Source organism: Urocitellus parryii, chromosome 1 (genome assembly GCF_045843805.1).
Source record: "Urocitellus parryii isolate mUroPar1 chromosome 1, mUroPar1.hap1, whole genome shotgun sequence".
In the NCBI taxonomy this organism is placed as follows: domain Eukaryota; kingdom Metazoa; phylum Chordata; class Mammalia; order Rodentia; family Sciuridae; genus Urocitellus; species Urocitellus parryii.
Genome location: NC_135531.1, coordinates 242,396,777 through 242,420,406, shown reverse-complemented (window position 1 = coordinate 242,420,406; position 23,630 = coordinate 242,396,777). Strand labels below are relative to the sequence as shown.

General features: G+C 34.1%; 1 protein-coding gene across 1 annotated transcript in view; it reads left to right on the top strand.

The window, feature by feature from the left end:
- Nucleotides 1–268: 268 nt before the first annotated feature.
- Nucleotides 269–23,630, top strand: part of Tmeff2 (transmembrane protein with EGF like and two follistatin like domains 2) — a 234,476-nt gene continuing 211,114 nt past the window's right edge. Inside the window, exons 1-4 of the mRNA XM_026389055.2 lie at nt 269–736; nt 3,107–3,216; nt 10,510–10,639; nt 15,301–15,327. Of these exons, the coding sequence (XP_026244840.1) occupies nt 565–736; nt 3,107–3,216; nt 10,510–10,639; nt 15,301–15,327 (439 nt within the window). The 5' untranslated portion in view covers nt 269–564. The remainder of the gene's footprint in view (nt 737–3,106; nt 3,217–10,509; nt 10,640–15,300; nt 15,328–23,630) is intronic.

Here is a 23,630-nt window from a genome sequence, read left to right as displayed (position 1 = left end):
TGGCAAGCTAGCCCATCTGTGGCATCCGCGGCCGCCTCCTCCTTGCACCTCCTCACCGACCCCTCCCTCTCGGGACCTGCATCCCGCTCCACCAATCAGCGTCCGACTGCCGCTTCCCACGTGATCCCGGGCGGGCTAAGGACCTGCTGCTTCCCAAACGCCAGAGGGATGCGGGCGGCAGAGCGCGAGAGGCGGCTGCTAGGCTGCGGGGCGCTTTGACTCTCCCTCCACCCTTCCTCCTTGGGCTCCTCTCCTTTGCCTCCTGGACTTGTGTCTCCTGCGCTTCTTGGAGGCCCCTCCTTATGGCAAGAGCTTATCGCATCTCTGGAGTTGCTTCTCAGCGGAGGACCCTCTCACTCCCCGGGCTGAGCCGGGTCACTGGATGTTGCTGAAACTCTCGAGATCATGCGCGGGTTTGGCTGCTGCTTCCCCGCCGGGTGTCACTGCCACCGCCGCCGTCTCTGCTGCCACCGTCCGCGGGATGCTCAGTAGCCCGCTGCCTGGTCCCCGAAATTCTGTGTTCTTCAGAAGCCGTTTGCTGCTGCAGAGTTGCGAGAACTAGTCATGGTGCTGTGGGAGTCCCCGCGGCAGTGCAGCAGCTGGACACTTTGCGAGGGCTTTTGCTGGCTGCTGCTGCTGCCGGTGATGCTACTCATTGTAGCCCGCCCAGTGAAGCTCGCTGCTTTCCCTACCTCTTTAAGTGACTGCCAAACACCCACCGGCTGGAACTGCTCTGGTAAGCCCAGAACCCGGCCCCCCCACCCGACCCCCTAAACCATTCAGAAGAACTCTCCTATCCTGCATAGGCCAGTCGCTACGCAGCCTCTTGTTTCCCACCGCCCCAAACCTGAAACCCTCTACCTCCATCCAGAAAAAAAAACAGGGAGCTGTTCCTGCCCCCCCTCCGGGGAGTGAAGGGGGGGCTACTGGGATGGGCAGAAAGTGCAGGTGCTGGAACCTTTGAATGCTTGCACTTACACTGACGCCTCCAGGATTTTGAAAAATATTAAACGGGATGGTTTTCTGGGTTCACTGAAAACAGTAACAACCCTATGGGAAACACTAATCAGAACATTTCCCTTCATTAGAGAAAAAGTCTGACTAGGATGAGCGAGAAATAACTTTATGAGAAAGAACAAGCGAGAAAGCAATAAATCAAATGGTGACTGCAGAAGAATCACTGATTCCTGGCAAAAGTGCCAAGAGAGTATGATGGTCTTGCATTCAAGACCAGGTCACTTAGATTCTAAAGGAGTAGGTTTCAGGAGAATCAATCTCAATCAATCTCAATCTCTCTCTCTCTTTCTCTCTCTCTCTCTCTTCCTCCCTCCCTCCTTCTCCTCCCCCTTCTCTCCCTCTTTCCTTTGCTGCAAAAGACATTGTATTTGATTTTGCAGTCCAAAGGTACCCCTCCTCTACTTCCCTAACCTCCTGTGTGATGGAGGGAAGTTGAGAAGGAACCCTTCACAAATTTCCCAGGTCAGAGTAGGTATGACCAAGGCTGGGAAGGCTCACATGCAGGGGGACAGAAGGTGAATTGACCTCTGTGGGTTCTGACTCCTCCATTTCCGGACAGGGTTTGGAGTAGGGCTGTTGCACCTCTTACTTGTTCAGGTCCCTTCAGAGTCTGAAAGCAAGAGCTTTGGCAGCCTTTGCTCTGCTAAAGCCTGCTAATTAAATAGGGCCATAGGATGGAAGTTGCTGCACTCCTAGCAGTCTTTGCATTTCAGTATGACAGCCTGTAGTATACCAGGTGGAATTGTGGTGTGATTTCATTGGCGTTTTAAACTCCATTAACATGCCTGGGTATTGTCCCCTAGGTCTGGTGTGTTCTAGTTTTAGCAAGTGTGCATGTAATTTTTCATCTTCTGTAAATATAATTCTCCTACAGTTAAATCTGGCTCTGAATGAAGTGACTTTCAGGGATGTATGTGAGCCAAAGTGTATGTAACTTTTGAGAGGAGGAGATGACTAACTGTAACTTATAAGTGAAAGAATATGTAGCTCTTAGTTATTACTGATCTAAATTCCAAGAGGAAAATTATTATGCATCCTTTTAATTTATCCTTTTTAAAATAAGTTGAGAATTGCAACCCTATTACACTGGGTCAATAGGTCTTTGTTATGTTTTTGGTGATTTCTAAATTTGACATTTTTATAAATTTCACGTTTTTTAAATTTATTATTGGTTTATGAATGCACATAAGCTGTTTTTGAAAGAATAAGCTCTACTTCATAGGTGCCTTGTCACTTTTTAGATGCTTTGTTATAAGAACATTAAATAATCTTCAAGATCAATTGTTTCAAATGTTGATGGCTTCTTAGTCCAACATGACTGGTTTGCTTCATCCATAACTGTGGTATTATTTGGGGAAATAACTAACTGAAATGTGACATTAATATTGGCAATAGAGAAATTCATTATTGGCCTGTTATCTTAAAGGGATCTGCACAAACTGAAAAGAATGAACTGGTTTTCCAGGCAGATTGTCAAGAACTTGGCATCCCCCTCCTACCCTGTTAACTTAGAGGTGATCAATCTTCATTTGAGCCAGACAGACCATCACAGAATACACTGTGCCTGTTTATCTTTATTATTGGGGCTTTGTTTCCTCTTTGTCTGGAGAAATTCCAAATAAGGGGTAGTTTCAGACCTTAAAAAGAACAATTAAATATGGAGAAATGGTAAAATAGCACTCATAGACCATCACCAGCTCTTTCCCAAAATGTTGAGTTTTCCAAAATATTTTTTCATATATATATATATATATATATATATATATATATATTTCCATTTGATGAACAAAAAAAAAGTTAAAAAAAATAAAGAAGCTAGGTAGCAAATGTAAAACTTTCATTCACTGTTGTCAGTATTCACCCAAGCTGAAATGCACTATTAAAAGAGGATATTGAAAGAAAATTGACTACAAAATATCTGTGAAGGATGGAAATGACTGTTGATCACTTAACTAGCTTGTGAGGTTATTGGTAGAGAGTGTCCTGGTTGTTGGAATTAAAGTTTAGGGAAATTCTTTTAAAGATTCAAGGTGGTCCTTTGGTGAATCTAATACGTTTTAATGACTAGAGTGTTCTCTTTAAATTTGAGGTTATGATGACAGAGAAAATGATCTCTTCCTCTGTGACACCAACACCTGTAAATTCGATGGGGAATGTTTAAGAATTGGAGACACTGTGACTTGCGTCTGTCAGTTCAAGGTAAGATGTCTTTGCATCTTCAAATTCATTAAAGGGACTATGAAGCAACCTTTTCAACCATCACTTGTCAATTTATACCTATATGAGCTAAGAGGAAAGATGGCATCAAGCAAAAGTATTGGCAAGAAAGCCAACAGATGTCAGGAAAATGTCACCTCTTGAAGAATTGTGTGTACCATACTTATCATGCCACTGGAGGTAGAAAGCTTCAGGTTGTACTTTTTATATATGCTGTCCCTTCTAGTGTGCATTTTGAAAGTCAAGAGACTGGGGATAGTAGTCAAAATAGTTGACCAGTAAAAATTGTGGATCTGTATACTTTTGTTCCTTTTGACTAGGGATATCATATTTTGAACTTATTGCTCTTTGTTTTAATGGTCTTGGGTTTCATTCTCCTTTCAATATGATTAAATATTTAAATAATCTTTGATTAATGTGACTTTGAAACTACTGATCTAGTTTGGAAATTATGGACCTTATTAATGTGTTAACTTTTCAGTAGATACCACATTGAATTAGAACTGAATCTCCCATGAATCAAAATAAGCACATTGCATTGAATTGCAAGTCACTTCATGAATGTGAGAAAATTCTCTTGGTCTCGTGTTATAAAGTTTTCAAATATTAAAATACAGAAAAAGTTGTATAGTAGGTATCATTAAAACTAGATTATTAGAAGATAAAACTCTCAATGTTATTATCATCATCATTTAACAAATGCTTTCTATAGTGTGAATTATAAACCTTTTCCTCTCAAAATATTCATATAATCATATATACCTTCAATTACATAGATGTTGTGTGAGTGTTCTGTATTCTCTTTTGAGTATTATTTACTTTTTAAAATATCCTGTGACATCAATATAAGATTCAACAAGGAAATATGCATGTAAACAAAACTCTATAGGTGAGATAAGAATACTTTCCAAGAATATAAGTAAAAGGAAGTTATAGAACAAATAAAAACGTCAATCTCAAATTCTGGTCTAAACATTTGACTTAATGTGTAATATTTAGAATTGAAGAAATTTAAATATCTTAGACTGAATTTAACCATTCACTGAAACATATAAGGGGATTCATATTTCAATATAGTTTGAGTGACTTTTACATAGACTAAAAGCTTCATAGACTTTATTTTCTTTATTCTCAGAAACACAGTAAAAGAAGTGCCATTTGTAAAGTGCACTACCTCCTATGGGTGATTACTGCTGTGACTATACTCCAGTATTAAGACCATACTGTAGTGTTAAAAACACATTTAATATGCATAGACTTCCAAAGACTCCACTACGCTGAGCAATGTAATTATGTTCTTTCAATGAACTACAAGAGAAAATGGAACATGAGAACTCCCCAATTCATACTTCCCCAAAATGTTAACAGTAAAAAAAAGTTAGACACATCACTAATTAAAGATACCCCCCAACACACACACACAGGATTTTCTGAAAATTTTCCCTTTAACTTTGTGATTCTCATAAATTTGTCTTATTTTTGTAACCAAGGGTAGATATAATAAATGGATTCATAAACAGTATAAAATAAACTAAGAAGAAAATTCCTTAAATGGAAAGCCATGTTCTAATATTTCACCTTGAGGGGAGGGAAGAGTAGATAGAACTCTAAATGGATGAGTGCTACTAAATGGAAAAGTCCACTTTTCTTATTAAAGGAATTGTGTTTGATTTTTCAGCTGCCACAAAAGATTCTGGTAAAATTTTTATTAAGAAAGATATTTGTGTTTTTAATATATTTGTCATTAATTTTAAAAAAATCTTGAGTGGAATAGATTGTAGAGGTCAATGAATGCAAGTTTAAATAAAAACAAAAAATGTGAATTTGTAAAATGTAAAATTTTTAAAAGGTGAATTTTTAAATTTACTACTTAATCACTACTGCTATTAATGTGTGTTTTGCCATAGTTGTCAACCTGGCAGAAGGAAATAAATATCTTCCTAGTAGAAAATTTAGATTTTGCATATACTGGGAATATAGAAAAGTATATGCAAGAATTAATTTGCATATACCAGGAATATAGAATATATACAGTCTTCTCACAGTACTTTCACATGAATTTTAATTTTTTTGTTTTGTTTTTCTGCACTAGTACTTGAAGAAAGGTGAGAAGTTCTAAAAGCCTACAATTTTCTACCTACAATTCTAAACGTCTGGTTCCTTTGCATTTTCAGATAGAAACATGAATTCTTCCCTTCAAAATAAGATACAAACTAAAGTATTTCTTGCTGTGAGATAATTTTAAAGAGAAATGGCCATATATGCATGTTACCTATAATGTCTTCCAATTTGTATTATTAATGACCCACTAAAGTGACTAAGGGGGATTATATTAGCATTTATCCCACTTAGATAATTTTAAATAAATTTATTTCTACCCTTTAAACCTATTATCTCACTTATTTCTTATAACTAGGTAAATTTTTTTCTTCTCCTTTTAAATATGAATCAATCAAGGCTCATAAATGTAAGTAACTCACCATTAAGTGGTGATCCTTGAGTAAGAAGCTAGATCCTGACAACAAATGCAGTTTTCCCCCAAGATATTAGACATGAAAATGAAAATATCAATGACAAAAGTGCCAGATTTTTGTGGGCAATTCTTAATATACAAAACAATGAAGGTTGAATGTCCCTAATCCAATAATACAAACTTCAAAATGCTCTGAAGTTCTATATGATACTAAAAGAATTTTGGATTTTGGAGTATTTTAGATTTCAGACTTTTGGTCTGGGGATGTTTACAGGGCAATGTCTATGCCAGTATTCCAAAATCCCCCAAACCCTATAAAATATGAAAGAATTCTTGTCCCAGGCATTTTGGATAACAAATACTCAATCTATACAACTATTTCTCAAGTGATTATATAAATTACAAAAATGGCAATCTCTTGCATCCAGTTTTCCAGTCTATATACCAAATAATATGATGATCAATCTTGTAAATCAATTTTGACAGTGAAAAATTAAATACAGTAGATAGGTGAATAATAGATTAAGAGAAGAAAGGAAGGCAAGAAGTAAGGAAGGAAGGGAGGGAGAAAGAAAGAGAAGATTGGATATAGTTACTAGTGCTCATCATACAATGATCAATAATCACCTTATAATTTTAAAATATAATGAAGCCTTATTTTCAGATTTTATCTAATTCAAATATTAAATATTTTTATTCAACAAACCATGCTTTAGATCTACAAACGTCTCATTACTAGGACTGTATAACAGAATGCGCAGAGCTTAGAAGCAAAAGACAATGGACTTTTTTTGTGTGTATGAATCTTCACTTTGGATAAGGCTCAATGGAAACATTTCATCTCTGCTTTCTTTGCCATTAGCTGAGCTCACTCAAAGGCGAGGTGCTCTGTGCATCTCAGGGTTTTAATTATATCTGCGTACCAGTAGGGGACCTTGTTTTGCTCCATGTTGATCTCTATATGGGCTACTTTAGCCTTTCTCATAACACAGAGGCTGATACTCAAGGGAAAATATGCTGGGGGAAGGGATTTCTTTAAATGACCTAACTCAGGAAGCCACACAGAGTCCCTGTCACCATAATCATAGGTCTGCCCATTCTTGAAGAGTAAAATTTTTACATTCAAGGAAATTCAGCCACAGGGAAGTAAAAGTTGCTTATAGAATGGTCAAAGGACTGCAACATATGCAAGTTTTTTTATCAATTTCTTTCTTGGAAGAGAAATATACCATATTCCAAGCCATTCTTCCTAAGCCTTTGACAACTGGGAATATAACAGAATTCACTTAACATCTGTTGAGCACCTTCTACATGCCAGACTCTGTGGAAGGTGCCGACAATATATAAAACATAAGTCATACATAGCTTCTAGATGCTGAAATTTCAACTAAAAACTCCTATTAACCAAATAAGCAATAAACCATATGAAATACTTTTAACATAATTTTTATTCCTTTGTAGCAGAAATGAATTCCATATATTCCATTATACCAAGTTATTGAATCTGCTGGTGTGGTAGATCGCTGATATCATAAATGATGAAGAAATTTGGAACAAAATCATTCTATTGAAAAACACATATTTAGAAAATAAACTTGAGATTTTAAAAACATCTTAGGCAAAATAGAATCACTTTTTTTTCTGTGAGGAAGTTTGCCCAACACATACATCTATGGACCTAACCATCTGGGTTTGAATCTTGGTATTTTTTTTTTTTAACCATCCAACAAGGTAGACTTTAGCAAGTCACTAACCATCTGAATTTGTCCCTTCACCTAAAACTGAGCAATATCATCATTAATAATCAAAACTATTTCCAATAATTTTGTATATTTTAATATAGGGTTTAGCATATTTTCATGCTGTTATCTTGCTTTTTTTTTTCCCTAACTCTAGAAATCCCCTGTTTTGGTGTTAATGTTAGATTGTAACTGCTAGCTAAAATACATGTCATAAAAGCCAAATAATTTACATTTCTTATTATAATGAGATTTCCAAAGTATTCCCTATTTTAAGAGCATAACTTTTTTATTTCCTCAATTATCCCAGTTAACAATTTCAAAAGAAGAAACTAAACTATAATCTTGTTAAATATTTAATTTTTGAGTAATATAAATAAGGTATACATCAAGACAGGGAAATAGGAAGACCTAGCACTTGACCCCCACTCTTGAATGCAAATGATCTAGACATGCCCCCTTCTGTGTTATTCTTGTTATGAGTGCAAGTCATGGTACTAAAGGCCCAAAGCATTGGGGTGATAATCTACAGTTAAGCTCTTTTCAGCTCTGTACAAATCTCCCCTTGGCTTGTGCATGGAACTTGGCAGCTCTTGTTTTAGAACTGTTCACATTTGGCTTACTACATTTCTCAGAAACGACATATGAACACTTTATCAGTTTATTCGATATTTTAAGATGCATATCAGCATTGTGTAATAGCACTTGACAGAGATAATAAATACTTCCCACTCCCCACTCCAGGTCCACTGACTCTTCTTTTGAGTATTCTGCAGAAGTACATGAGAAGGCCAAATAGAGAAATTTTTAAGGATGGGACAGAAGAAAATGTGGACCCAAATAATCTGCACTTGAAGTATTTTAATTGGGGGTAAAATAGAGATTGAAAGATAGTCAGTGGCAAAGAATCTCAGGACCCACACATGGGTTTAGCTGTCCATTGCAATTTTGACTCTCATGTGTCTACTGAAAGGGTTAGCAAGTCTGTTGGCAATAACATTACCAGCTGTTGCCTTCTTTCCCATCTCTCCTCCATGTGCTCAGAGTCCATCACAGTGTTAGCAAGCCCCATAAATCCTTCTAACCTTCTTTCATCCCAGGTCCTAAACATAGCATGTGTATCAAGCACCTATCCATTCACTTGCCTTCCTGGCCATGGTTCTGGCATGAGCACAGGTCCCCTTTATTTGTTTTCCCTTCAGTACTGCTCATTGGAAAATTCAGCTCTTTGCTCACATTTTGTTCTTGCCTTCTGTCTTGAGTAGCAGAGGAGATGCTCACTCCTATGGTAGGTCAGTATTCAGGTGCAAGATATATATACATATCTTGCACCTGTGGAAGACATCTCTTAAACAGGGCAGTCTGTCTGTCTACCCATCCATCCATCTATCCTGTGAAAGCTCTTACACAGGTATCATCCAATCAGAAGTAAATTGCTCATTGCCCTAAAAATTAATGAAAGATCAGCCAAAAGTTTTAATCAAATTAGTGTTTATAAAATCTAATGACATAAATAAACAGTGTCTGGAAATGAAAGGTATAACTGTGGAAAGGAATTATTACATAGAGTGCCTACAATTATAAATCATAGAAAGATGAAGAAGATTTCTAAAATATGTACAAAATCTTCCTGTTAACAGTTATTGCCACACAATTTGGATTTACTGTATAGAGGAAAGTAGATCATAGTTAGCAAAATATAATATTTAAGTTATTCAGTGATAAAAAGGAAGACTCATAATTCATTTCAGAGAACATTGATTTATACCATTTATAAATTTGTCAGGATGACTAAGCTATTTTACATAAAGGCAAAGAGCAAGACTTGATTGGGAATAAGAACTATAGACATGATGAGAAATTAGAGCATAAATGCATCTCAGGTTTTTATCAATTGGATTCTCACCTTATTAAGAGTTCATTTGTGTACATAAATCCTATGTTTACTTATTATAGTCTATGTTTAATTATTATAGAGTTTTAGGTTTAGTATCACATATATATGAAAACCTTCTTAGTGACCTCACTAAATCGTTGATTTATTTTGTATGTTTTGTACATTTACAGCACATTAACAGTCCAAATACAAATAAAAGTAGAAAAAAGTGTTTTTGCATGAATCTATGAATGATTTTCCTTCCTTAGTTTCTGGCATAGGTAAGCATTTATAAATAATCATCTTGATCATTACATTTGTTATAATTAAACAATGAAGTGTATCAGTAGTAGTAATCATGAGATAATCACATCCCTGGTGTAATTAGCAGGTATAGGACACAGCCAAGTATCTCTAATGCCTTGGAGTGTGATTATATTATGATGACTATACCCGGTAGGTTGCCTAATTTCCCTTGTAAAAATGTGTACTTTTTGGCAATGAGGTTGTTTTTAAAAATTAACTTTTCTCTTTCTGAAATATATATTAATAGGCATGTTTTGGAATTGTCACTAAAGTTTACATATAGTTCAGATTTCTTTAATTTTTTTTCTCTGCAATCCTTAGTCTGTTGCTAGACTATATCGACATCAATATCCAATGCTGGAAAGTTACATAAAATGAACTAATAAGTCAGTATCTCATCTGAGTATTCAGAAATTTGCAATGATTAAAATTCAATAGGAAAAAAAACAAGAACATTTTTAGTATCTTAGCTACATCCTTCTGCTCCCCACACAGATAAGCATTACCTTGTTTTCAATATCTTGAATATTATATTGTTTTGATTTTTTTCTTCAAAGTCAGAAAAACAATATTAAATAGCATGGGTACATTTGTTGTCTTATGTTTTGCATGCAACTGATTCAGTCACTTTGTTTTTGATCAACTGATCAATTTAGATACATCTTGTTACTCCACTCTAAATAAAATCACTGTTTGGCTGATTTGACACAGCCTTTGTTTAACTTTAAGAGATACACTCACAAGATTAAAGACTTATAGGATAAAATGGCATCACTGAAACTGAAGACAATGGTTTGTTTTGTAAGTTGTTATTTCTGTTCAGGGTTTCAGAGGGATGCTGACTCCAGTACTAAACATTAGCTTCCATCTGTGTTCTCCAGTGCAACAGTGACTATGTGCCTGTGTGTGGCTCCAATGGGGAGAGCTACCAGAACGAGTGTTACCTGCGGCAGGCTGCGTGCAAACAGCAGAGTGAGATACTTGTGGTATCAGAAGGATCGTGTGCCACAGGTATGTATGTGACCCTCCCTGAGACCTTCTTATGGATTCTGAATCCAAAAATCATGTCTTGTGTTTCCTATTGTCTTCAAATAAATAATTCAGACTCCATATTGACTAGACGAGCCACTTATTCTTTGGTACAAAATATTGCACTAATTCTTATTGTCTCTTTACATTTTAATCACTCTGAACAAAAAAGAAATTGTGTCATAAGGACATTGGCAGAATTAAATAATATGTTATTGAATAAGGTACAGATAGTTTAATATGTATAAGTGGAAATCTTGATTGACTGCTCAGGTACCAAATACGTAGAAATCTATCTATGCAAGCATAAACTTTGTTTGTTTTCTTGTTTGTTTAGATAAATATAGCTATGTCCTGGAGGGCATCTTCTTTGAAGGTTTAAGTTCTGAAGTTAATACCTAACATTAGCAGCTCAACAAAATGCTCTTCTTACCATTTAGCAGATTATATTGAAGAATGTATTGGTGGTAGATATAATTGATAATGACATTTGTCTTTTCTGACAGTTAACTTGGGATTTTATAAAGCTTTTTAGCTGTTATACGAAGGATGATATAAATAAAGGGGGAGAGTGATGTCACATGCTCATTAGCTTTCCATGTTTTCCTTTTGTGCAGTGGTTGTTAAAGCTTAACAGCATTACAGCCGAAAAAAAATAGAGGGGTGCAAGCCCAGCTTGACAAAACTATTCTTTAAAATCGAGCTGAGTCTTTGGGTTAGATTTTATCATTGGTACTTGTATTAAAGAAACTTCCGTGTCTCATAAGAGTCATCCTTAATGGCAAATGGGGATCTTTCTGGAAAGTCATAATTTCTGAGAATTTGACTTATGTAAATTTATTGAGGAATAATAATAATGATGTAAAATGAACTTTTTCCAATGGTATAAATAGAAAATGGTTTTGGGATAGACCTATTTTATTGAAAAGTTCCTCTTAGATAGAAGTTATTTCTGTTTAGCACATTAAGTTAAAGGATGTGTGTTTGGTGTCTGGGAAAGAGTGGAAAAGGAACAAGGAGAAAAGTCTCATATTCCTTAGATTGTCTTCTGCCCATTGATTGTTAATGGTTAATAATATTCTGAGATGTACTCATGACAACCAAGGTTTCTCACACTGACCAGAAGAGAGTTGGTGCTATTTCTCACACTGATGTGCAGGCTTTTGGATTTGGTTTTGGTTAAGTAGTCTTTTCTCCTTAATGATTCTAGGCCCTATGCCTCTAGATGTAAATGCCCTTTCTGAATAAGCATCACGAGGCAGTGTGGATAGGTGCTTTGCTGCTTTTTATTACTAGTGCACCCTTGGTCTTGAGTGAATAGTAACAAATAAAAGTGACAGCAATGCATGAGCCTCATGGGCTTCCCAAGTACAGTGGGGAGAGAAGGAGACACCCCTGTTGCTCTCATAATAGAGGTGGGAAAAACAGAAAGAAAGGCAAGAAGCAAACTAATTGTGTGAAAATTCAGTCAGCCATACTAAAGGAACAAAAAATGAAAAATAACACTTTAGGCCAAATGGAATTAAAAAAAAATAAAAGAAACTTAGTCTCCCAGAAACCAGGAAAAGTATAGGCAAGTCCCAGAATATCGAGGAAAGGATTTGCTCCTTCATGGCAGGGCGTATATCTGTGATTCTCTGACAATCCTCAAATGAGGCAACAGTCTAACAATAGACCAGAAATTAAGGTTGTGGCAAATTATATTTGTTAGCTAAGACCTGTCTTTCTGACTTGCCAGCCTCTTAGGAGTGCACACAATCATATTCTCCTGATTCATTCAAGTCTTTTCTTTCTAGTCCCTGATGTGCTGGATGATACTATGGAAATAAACACTTAGCCAAGTTGAAAATGTAATCACAATTGAGTAAGCTGTCCTGAGCTCATTCACACACTTAGATTCCACAGGATTCAATTAGTAAGCTAGTTCTGCTGAATGCATTTTCCTCTGACTAGCAAATCAAAAATATTTTTGATTTGAGAGATGAGGCAAATACAAAAATAATTTCAATTAAACACGTTTAGCTGTAAATAAATTGAAGATCGGAATTCTTTTATCTGAAAGAGTTTTTCATGCTTTTTTCTTCATAGATTTTCCATTTATTTTTTATGACTATTTGACACTGACTGAAGGTGGCAAATTGTGATCTGTAGGAATAAAAAGGTCACAGAATATATAATTTTATGTTAATTTTATTTCATTGAACTTAGATATATTTTGTTTTTTGTCCACAAAATATTTTTTTTCTACTGGACAGTCTCCTCACGATCTCACTGTCACTTTAACTTTTTGCCTTGTGGGAAATGCATTAACTAGGAGCCCAGATTCAGATCCAGTAACATAACATTTTTTCATAGGTATTCTGTCATCCTCATAAGTCCTTAGTAGGCTGCTGATCTCTGGTTTGCCAAGATGACTCATCTTATAATTGAAAAAACATTAAAGTTTTCCCTATTTTCTAATGATGCCATGGACTGAATGGGTTCATTGTCCCAGTCTTTTTCTGCTTTCTTCCCCAGCTCTTTATCTGGAGTCAAATCAAACATGAATTGTCTTAAGGACCATGTCCCTTGAATATTTAGAAACATACATGGAAAACACAAGCCATAATACTACTGCCACTTTTTTTCTGATTTCCCACAGCCACGTTTATTAGAAAACCTATCAGTTAATGTGCAAGATGTTTATTCAACATATTATAATGTTCTAGACTGTGCTTAAACATTTAAAATAAGCTATTTTACCGTTAGCCTCAAAATAGTCCAATGAGATAGGTATCATTATGCCCATTAAATAGAAGAAAAGTTTAGGAAATTTAAATAACATTCCTATGTCATTCGTTGAGTGATGTTTAGAGCTGGGAACCCATAAGCTTTTGGGCATTTTCTCTTATGTGCATGTAAGTATAGAAGAATGGCCCATACATTGCCTGAATGTACACAGTTTATGAGTTTAATAGAAAATGACAAAGTATACATTCAACTTAAATATAGTAGATGTATTAGCACTATAATACTATAACTTGTGATTTTGTTCCTGATGAATACAAATAATATGGAAATAAATTTCTAAATTAATTCAAATAAAGTCAATAAATTTTATCTGTGAAAGAATACTAAAAGGAAATTTAGCAAATATGGACTATTTGTGCAACTATTTGTCCAAAAGAAATGATGTTGAGACTTATGATTATCAGTCCAGTTGGCAAGAATATTCTCCAATGATGGAGATAATAACAGATCAAGTTTTTATTGATCTGTTATCATTATATCATGTAAACATGATTAAACTATTTGTATGGTTCTATATTTACAAGAAATATTTTTATTATAAATTGATTTCACAAATTAGCTCGCCTTTAAAGAAAGATATATACCATCACATTAGCATATGTCTAATGAATCAACATTTTGATGTCATACAGTCTCAGAACCTGTGAATTTACTTAATGTGAGTCTCCACTAAGTCTAACAATTTCACTGCTGCTCCTTCCAGGCGGTTTTAATGCTGTAACATGGAGGACTATTAGGGAGGCATGTGTTCTTCCATTTGTCAACTTTCTTTGGATTTTTCATTCACCATGCTACTTTCTCTGTAGTGTCTCTCAATAATATGTCATGGAGGCAGACCAACAGAAGTAAAGTTTTATTTCAATATAACTAAAACATCAAGTAAAAATTCATAGAAGTAACATTGGATATAAGACTTGAGATTTCAATGTGGGATGATGGTACATCAGACAGAGGATTTCAATGTTAATCATACTCCTATTACTAACTTTACAAATACAAAATTCAATGTATTTAGAATGTGAAGAAGTTAGGATGCAGAGGGAAGGTGATGTCTACATGTGCTAAGTAAAAGCAAGTGGAAACTCAGTGGTCTTGACTAAAACTAGAAAACTGGGTATTTCTGAGTTCTCGGACAACTTTGGTCAATTTTAGTCATGTGGAAGAGGTGGGAGAGAAGTAGAGAAAGAGAAATTCAGAAGGGGGTGATTTTTTTCTTCCAACATCACTTAATATATACCCAATTTTAAACCCAAAGATGCAAGTTAAGTTTATTCCTTTCTTTATTTCAAAAACAAAGTACAATTTATTTATAGATAGAAGTATCAACAATTGTGGTATTTGTTAAACATTATCAAGTGTATAAAAAGTTTTATCTTTAAACGTTTTCTCTTTGGTCATGTGAAATTTTCAAGAATATAAGCCTTGCCTATGAGTTTATTTGCTATTTGTTCAGTTTTTAAACACTTAGTTTTTTGGACTGTTTAATTTTGAAAACTTATTGTTAAAGCCATTCATTTTTAATTTTTATGTTGCTAAAGTTTTCAAATTTAGCCTGATTAAAGTAAAAATCTGAGGAATTTTGTACAGTTAAGTTTAGAAATTTTCCTAAAGGTGGATTTTTTTTTTATAAACTTTAAGAACAAAAGTGATAGGAAACTAATTTTATGTAATTATGTTAGTAGTAATTGACAAATAGGTGTGACTATACATTATCAGATTAATTATCAGTAATTTTCACAATGATATTACAGGTTTAGACTAAGAAAGTAAACTTGAACTTTGAGATGTCAAATTATAAAATATTTTTTTCCAGTGAATAAAAATTCTGTTTTATTTTTTTTTTCTCCTACCAGATGCAGGATCAGGATCTGGAGATGGAGGTAGGAGGTTGCTATTTTTCTATACTTAAAAACTCAGGTGGATATTATTATGGATAATTTTCTTATGTATATTCTATTACAAATGTCTCAGATAAATTTACATTTTTTGTTTTAGGAAAAGAGAAAACAAAAATCATTCTCCTTGCTAAGAAAATGTATCTACCATGCAAATTACTCTATTTGTCAATCATATACTATCTCCATTTCATCTTTTTTGTTCATTTACTTGAGTGTGAGTAAGCTGTCCTTGAGACAGACTCAGAATGTCAAAACTTCCTAAAAAAAGGAAGTTTCCATGCATGTATGTGAGGACAGAAAGATATCATGAGGAAATCATTTAGATTTGCACTTTTAAAGTACGTAATACTTAATAAAAAAAATACATAACACTTCCTTCAATGCCAACGTACTAATAGTAACACGCATATAATTTTCATATAGTCAATGTCTTGATTACCAAATTTGTAGTTTGAAATTAAAGGAACTTTCATTCATAATAGAAAAAAATGTCAAACAAATTTAAATCAATGAAACCAAGATATTATCTTTGCTTTATTGGTTACATGAAAATATAGTTCTTTTCCATAAAAATATGATACATTTTTTTATTTAATTTTGCTTATAGGAATATGTAAGAGAAAGGTAGAAAATTTAAAATTTGGATCTAATGTACTTAAAACCAAATGAAAATTCCAATGCTAACTCATTCTAAATGTCTCAAGTGCTTTTCCAAATGAAGGCCAGGTGAAATTTTACTTTTATGTGCATAAACCAAAACAAAAACCTATATATAATTTCAAGATTAATAACAAAGCATTAATAAAAATATCAATATCTCAAGGTCTTCTTAAGTTTTGTAAAATAATTAAATGTATGATCTTGAGTTACGTTTTAAATGCATAGTTTGAAGAAGACTGGGGATTTAGGAAAAGCAGATTTTTAGTGCATAGTTATTTAGTTTGAGAAACTGAAGATTTTTCAAGTTGCCTCATGTAACTTATTAGTAAAAGGCTTTACTAATTCAAATAAACTACGCTTAGGGAACACAATTAGAGCTGCATATTGGAGCATATTTTTTCCCCATAAAGATTAAAACTAAACAGGAGTCAATGGCATGGACTGTTTTCAACATCACATGATATTGGACAGTCACTTGAGTTTTGGACCGTCTTTCTCTACTTCAAGAAACTAAGTTGACCCCCAACCCCAGTGTGGTTGATTAACATGCTATTCTCAAGGAAGCTTCCTTAGAGGCTTTGAAAAGATGAGTTTAGAGAACAAATTAAATATTAAAGAAAAAGAAAAGGAAAAAAAAAGCTTTTCCTCAAGTTGATGTTTCATCACTGGAATATTAAGAAATCATTTAATTTTTAAAATGTTGCTTTTGTAAGGAAGTAATTTCTATGCAGAATTCTGTATACCTTCAAGCCATTTAGTTTTATGTGTAGACTATCTAATTTGGCAGATATTGTGTTGAGATTGAACTTTTCCACTATTCCTCCAACAAGCCTTGTTCATTTTCTAGCGTCTTAAAAAAAAAAAAAATCCACAGAACACAGGATATCTTCTTTCCCTTCCTGTTAAATTGAGTCTCCTATCACACCATGCATCATTTCTTCTTCTTTTTAAATGATAGGATATAGTTTCTGTTTCAGACACTAGTTTTTAGTTTTTCATTCACTGTTGTTAGTACATGCAAATGAAAGTGAAGTCGAATTTACTTTTGCTTGTTGCATTTTATATTGAAATTTTTGGTTCATTATGTTGTCTTGTGATCTGAGTAAGGCTGAATTTTTCAGGAAATAATTTTAATCTCTTGAGTATGACATTTATAACTTACTTCATAATATATGGGTGATACATCATGTGGAAACCACTTTTTTCTGTTTTCTTTTCCTTTTTATTTTTTCTATTCCTTTCAATTATAGGTTATTTGTGGTAACTTAGAGTAAAAAAGAAACATGACAATTTCTTAAGATGTTTAAGAAAAACTAGAGCAAAAAACCTATTTCATTCTGAGTTAAATCTTTTAAATAATCAGGATTCTGAAAATTTTAGTAATGTGTATTTATTCTTAGCTGAATAAACTTTTTTTAAATTAGAGGTAAATGTTTTAATTTTTGACCAATTTGCTTTTTTTTCCCCCAATCTACATGTGACTGTGCTCTGGAATACTAATGGTTTTAATTTTATTTAAAATATTTATTACAAGATGCCAAAAGTCTTAATAGCTACAATTAAAGTGGTATACAAGAGTACAATTTACATAACTTTTGAGTTGTACATAAAATATATTTGAGCTGGGCATGGTGGCACATGCCTGTAATCCCACTGGCTCCAAAGACTGACACATGAGGATCATGAGTTCAAAGTTAGCTTCAAGCAATATTGAGGCACTAAACAATTCAGTGAGCCCCTGTCTCTAAATAAAATACCAAAAAAAAAAAAAAAAAGAGGGGGGCTGGGGATTTGCCTCAGTGGTTGAGTGCTTCTGATTTCAGTGCCCCTGAATTAAATACATATATTCTGCTGTACAGATGATACTGTACTGGCTCTGTATTTTAATATAGTGCCTACAACCAAGTCATCAGAGGGTCCAGAATCAGTTTCTTTTGAATTACCCTGGAGTGATTAAATAACCTATGATTGTTTGGCTAATCTCAATTATAGCTAGAATTTTTTTCTAAGTGGTTGGTGCCTACAGAATATATTCTCAGTACTATGTTTAGTTGATAATTAGGTCATATTTACAAGCATTTTGGAAGGTTAGTGGTAATTTTTCCAATTTCTTATTTTAACAAAAAGTTAATATAATTCCGAGATAGAGTGCATTGATCCAAATAGTGAAGTGAACAAATTTACTTGGAAAACATTTTTAATGTGTGACTAACATAAATCATATTATTAAACATCCAAATTCTGAAATTATTTTAAAATACATCAATTTTTACTTTTTTTGATTATACTATATTTTTAAATGAGTAAATATTGTGGTAGTAATGAAAATTACACTTGATTATTTTTTAAATAACTTAAGCCTAGCCTTTTTGCACAAGTGCATATCTGACATTTATTGCATTTGAGAGAACATTTTAATTGCAAATAAAAGGGATATAAAGGTTTCATAAAATTTATGTTAACTTGTTTGGATGCATTTTATAGGAGTTTAAAAATCTTTAACTATTGATCTGTTCATTCAGACGAAATTTTCAACTGGTTAACTTTATTAGTATAACATGTTTACTGTGTCTCTGACATGATCTACAGATGTGCATTCATTCATAAGGGCAATTTGCAGAGTAATAAGAAGCAAACACTGCATACAAATATTAAGGGTAGCTTTTCTCATTTCAGAGTCTATGCTCTTCTCCTGGTGTTTCAGAAAACTTATAAGAAATAACTTTGCATTATTAGTTTTCAACATAAGACTTACAGTTTATGGAATTCTGTTTTCAAAGAAAAATAATTGGTCAAAAAAACATCTACTTCAGGTATCTTTTTTGGATATGCTCATGCTTTAAAAGATAAATCAGGATAAACTATAATTAATTGTAAAATGTTCTATTGGAAGTTAAAATTTCAACAAAATTCCAAAGAATTTTAGAAAGTGATTGAACAAAAAGGATTAGTGTTCCAAGTGCTTGTATATATGGAGATTTAATGTTGTAAATAAGAAATCGGGTGTGTAGGAGGGATAATAATCTCTTATCTACCCACAGACTTCCTTAAGCAACAAATACTGCAGAAAGAAAAAGTATTAAAGATGCCTCCTCTCAAAATCCAAGGATATGTGGGTGGTTTAAGGATTGTTTTTAACCCATGTTTTTCAGTCATATTTTAAAGGCAAGGTTATGACTGTTTTTCCATTATTTCTCTTTTTTAAAATCCAATTCTGGATTGTTTAGGTTTTTGCTAGATACATAAAAATTAAAAGTAAGTCCAGTAAAATGAAAACTATATTTTAACTATTAAAGTTATTATAAATATACTATCTTGCTGTACATAAGACAGGACCCCAATTAAATTTTACTAACATAGGGGATGTTATGATAATGATCATAAAAATAAAATGTATTTAAGACACAGGATAGATCCAATGGATATAGTTTTATTTCATGGGGTACAAGAGAGTATGGGTGTGTAGGAAGAATATAACCACTTATGTGGTTATACAGGTCTAATAGGTTGATGTCAACAAGTAACAAGTCAAATTATTCTATTTAAAAATAAAGTCTCATTTTCATATGAGTATCCATGTAATTTTTATCATAGATAACCTTTGTTAGAAAACCAGTTGACATATTATTTTTAATTATTGAAAAAATTATTTACAAATAATCTTTATATTACATAAATATACATAATTAAAACATTTATAAACACTACACATATAACAAGAAAAGATGACATTGCAACAAATCATAAATCTTTCTGATAATGTAGATTGCTAAAAACTGACAGATTTGTAAGAAGTTTGAGAATTTAGAAATCATTTTTTAAAAAAATATCTTTCCTTCTAATATGGGCTTGATAATATTCAGGAATTTAGTTGACTTGAACAAGTATAATATAACCTGGGTCCTGTGGCAAGATTCCTGGAACTGCAATGATAAAGATGATCACAGTTTTCTACACTCAGGGAGATTACATATAAATTCTCTCCCCAGCACACAGTGGGAAAATTATGATTCTAATTATGAGAAGGAAAATAACCCCCTACAGAAAAAAATGTTAAATACACTGTAAATAACAAGGAACTAAATATCCATCCCATAAAATAACCTTACATAAAAATAAGTAATAAGTAATTTTTTTTTCTTCCCTGTTGCTGCACTCATTCCTTGTCCTGACCGGAGTTTGTCACAGTCAACACTAGCAAACATCACAAGCCTCACTGTATCCCCCACCCAACCACCCATTAGGCTCACTTTACAGCCAAAGCATGACAGAAATCAGTTGTATAAAGTTCAGCTGTAATGCTGATCAAGAAAGAAATTCTACCAAGCATGCAGGGTCTGAGAGTCTTCCAAGGCAATCCATAAGAGGCAGAAAGTAGAAACTCCTCTTGCTGTGCTAAACCTGAGAGCTGCTGTTCTTTTGCCTAAAGATGAGCTTATGGCTATCTGAACCTCAACTGAAATCTTATTTCTGCTTTTCATGAGTTGGAATCTATCTTGCTTTCTCTTTACTTCAAAGAGAAACAATACCAAAATGGAGTAATAACATAGAAGTAGAATGAATGAGGAACATGTAATGGATATTAATGTTGGAAAAATATAAGAAGCAAACAGAAGGAGGGAGACAAAGTGAGAATGATGGAAAGTGAAAAGGGAAGAGAAGGGAACTTTATTATTAGCTTGGCTGTATGGTAGTGTATTTCACACATGAATACCATTTTACAAATAAGTATTTTTTTCTCCCTCCAATAGAGCAGTAATAGTTTTCTGAATTTCTAGAGGTTGTTTGGGAAAGTGAAATGGATGCCACAAGTTTTTGTCTGAGTTGTCCATATGTGTTTTTAAAAATTATATATAGAGGAAGAAATTTAGTCATTATGTGTAGTATGATAGAAATGGCTTTGGATGATGAATTCAGAGATTCACATTCTAGATTTTTTAATTGACTTTAAGGATACCTAATAGAGTTTTAGTCTCCAATTCCTTGGGTGATTCATTTATTTTATCAGTTAAACAGAATAGTATTTACTTACAGGAAAGATGATCATAATAAATGAATGCAAGCAACTTTGAACTTCAAAAAATTAAAGATGAAATGATAAGAATTCATTTTTTTTGCATTTTATTCCCATTTACTCTAAGAATATAATTTCTATGAACAGTTTAATTAGACTTGAATATTTAATTAGTAATTTTAAGCCCATTATTTAAAATATTGATGCTAGGATAATAATAGCTGTATGAATTCAATACAGTTTTTAGTACTTAAAGGAGACATCTAGCTTTGAAACCTTGAAGGAAAGTAAAATCACCTTTTTTGTATATACTGTGGAACATAAATGTATCCAAAGAAACTTAAATTACAGAAGATAGATAAGAAAGGAGGAATAACGTTAAACATTTGAAAACAATAAATAATAATTCTTAAAACTAGAGCAGCAGGCATATTGTCCCAACAGGAAACCAATGAAGACGACATGGGAGGGATTTGTGGTATGGGTTTGATTCTGTGTATTATAAGGAAGAATTTTTCACAGGGCTATAAGCATGGCAAAGTATTTCTAGGTGGTCCTGAGACTTTTAGAAAGAGATTCCTTTAAAATAGAAGGAAAGATTGTACTACAGTTCTGTTCAATATTAGAATATGAATTGGGTAAATCTGTGAACATGTATAATCATGTTTAAAATGCCCTATGATTTATTAAATGTTGAAAGGATAACTAATAGATAATACCTAATTTATTTAATCACAACGGTAGCCCTTGAATAAAGATCAGAAAGGATGAGTATCTTACTACAGACCCAATGGCGAATATGGTAACTAACATGACCCTGAAATTTCAGGAAGGAAGGAAACTGTCTTCAAAGTTATCCTGCCTCTGGTAGTAGCTGTTCACAATGACTACACCAGACCTCAGATTCTGTGGTTTATATAAATTGTACTTTTTACCAAAATCCTATGAAAAAAACAATTTAAATGCCTTCTTCTTACTCCTTTCCCACTCTCAATTTTACTTCTGAAATTATCTGTTCTATTCAGTGCAGTATTAAACCCTGTGGGCCTGTGTTATTGTCTGTTATTTAAGTTAATTATTCTTCTCAGTTCATAGCATATAATGATTGCCATCTCCTGTCTTCTGTTATGCCCCTCTGTCTCCCTATCCCTAATCCCCTTCTTCTGCTATAAGTATTACTCTAAGGTGTTTAATATATTTTACATTTATGATTTAAAAAATATAAGCCAGGCATGATGTTGCACACCTGAACCTCAGCTAACTGTAAGTTGGGCAGGAGAATTGCTTAAGTCCAGAAAATCGATGTCACCCTGGGCAAAGCAGCAGGACTCTGTCACACACTCACACACATGCACACATGTGTGTTTGTGTAGACATGTAACAAATGAGTAGTTATAGGAGGCAGTAGTTCAAAGCACAGTCTCTGGAGCTCTCAATTCTATGGATTTCAGTCCTGGATTACCATTTAATTAGCCAAGTGACCCCAGAAAGGTTATTTCACTTTCTTCATTTGTGACTCTGTCAGGATTTCCCAGGAAGTACTTTGAGATTTGTGTTATGTGAAGTTTACTGATGGTTGCTCTTAGGAATTATGTTTGTGGATTAGGAAGAGAAAATTTTTATTGGTGCAGATTTTAAAAAGCCAGATCACAACCGATATGGAGTTCTCAAGATGGATGGTCCTTATGAGTTCTGCTCAATTGAGATGATGGGGCTGGGCCTTACATCCCCCATTTATCACCAATCCTGTGGGCAACACACAAAAGGGAGTGTGTCTCAGGCCAGATGGCTCTCTTCAGCTACGGACTTGACCTGAAGAGGCACTCAACTGTGAGCAGAGTGCAACACTCCTAGTAGCTATGAAGAGAGAAATGTGGATATGAAATCAAGGCCTCCAGTAAGACCCATAAAATACAAAACAGACAAAAGAAAATCCCTGCCTTTATTGAGCTTATTCCTTATGAAAGGATACAAATAGTAAACTCAAAAACAAAGAATATAGACTTGCAGATGGTAACAAGTGTTATGAAGGAGGAAAATAGTGGGATAAGGGGAGAGTTGCCAGTGTTTGGGGAGTGATCAGGAAAGTTGGGAGAAAGATAAAAAGGGGAAGAGGGAACAAACCCTGAAATAAATGAGGGACATTCTAGCAGAGAGATCTATAGATGCCGAACCTCTGAAGTGGGTGCATGTTTGAGATATTCCAAGAAGATCAAAGATGTTAATTGGACTAAAGTGGGTAAGAAGTTGCTTGGTTGAAGATGAGGAAAGAGGGGGAGAGTGATCTGTCAGACTCTCCCACAGGGAATGGCTCTTCCTTTGAGTGAGCTGGGAGACTTTCTAACTGGGCACCCCAAAAGGGTAGGTTCCTACCCAGAAGGTGTGAGCTACCTGGGAAAATAAAATATCTGAAATAATCAGTAAGAAGTAAAAACAAAGTCAAAAATTAGATATAAAAAGAGGAGAGTCTGATGGGTCTTCCAGTCCTGATGGGAGCTGGAACTGACTCATTGAAAAAGGCCCTCACTCTTTATTTAACGAGGAGTACATCAAAGGCAGGGATAAGGTTTCAGCTAGTGGAGTCTTGGTTCCATGCTTGCTTCTTGGTGTG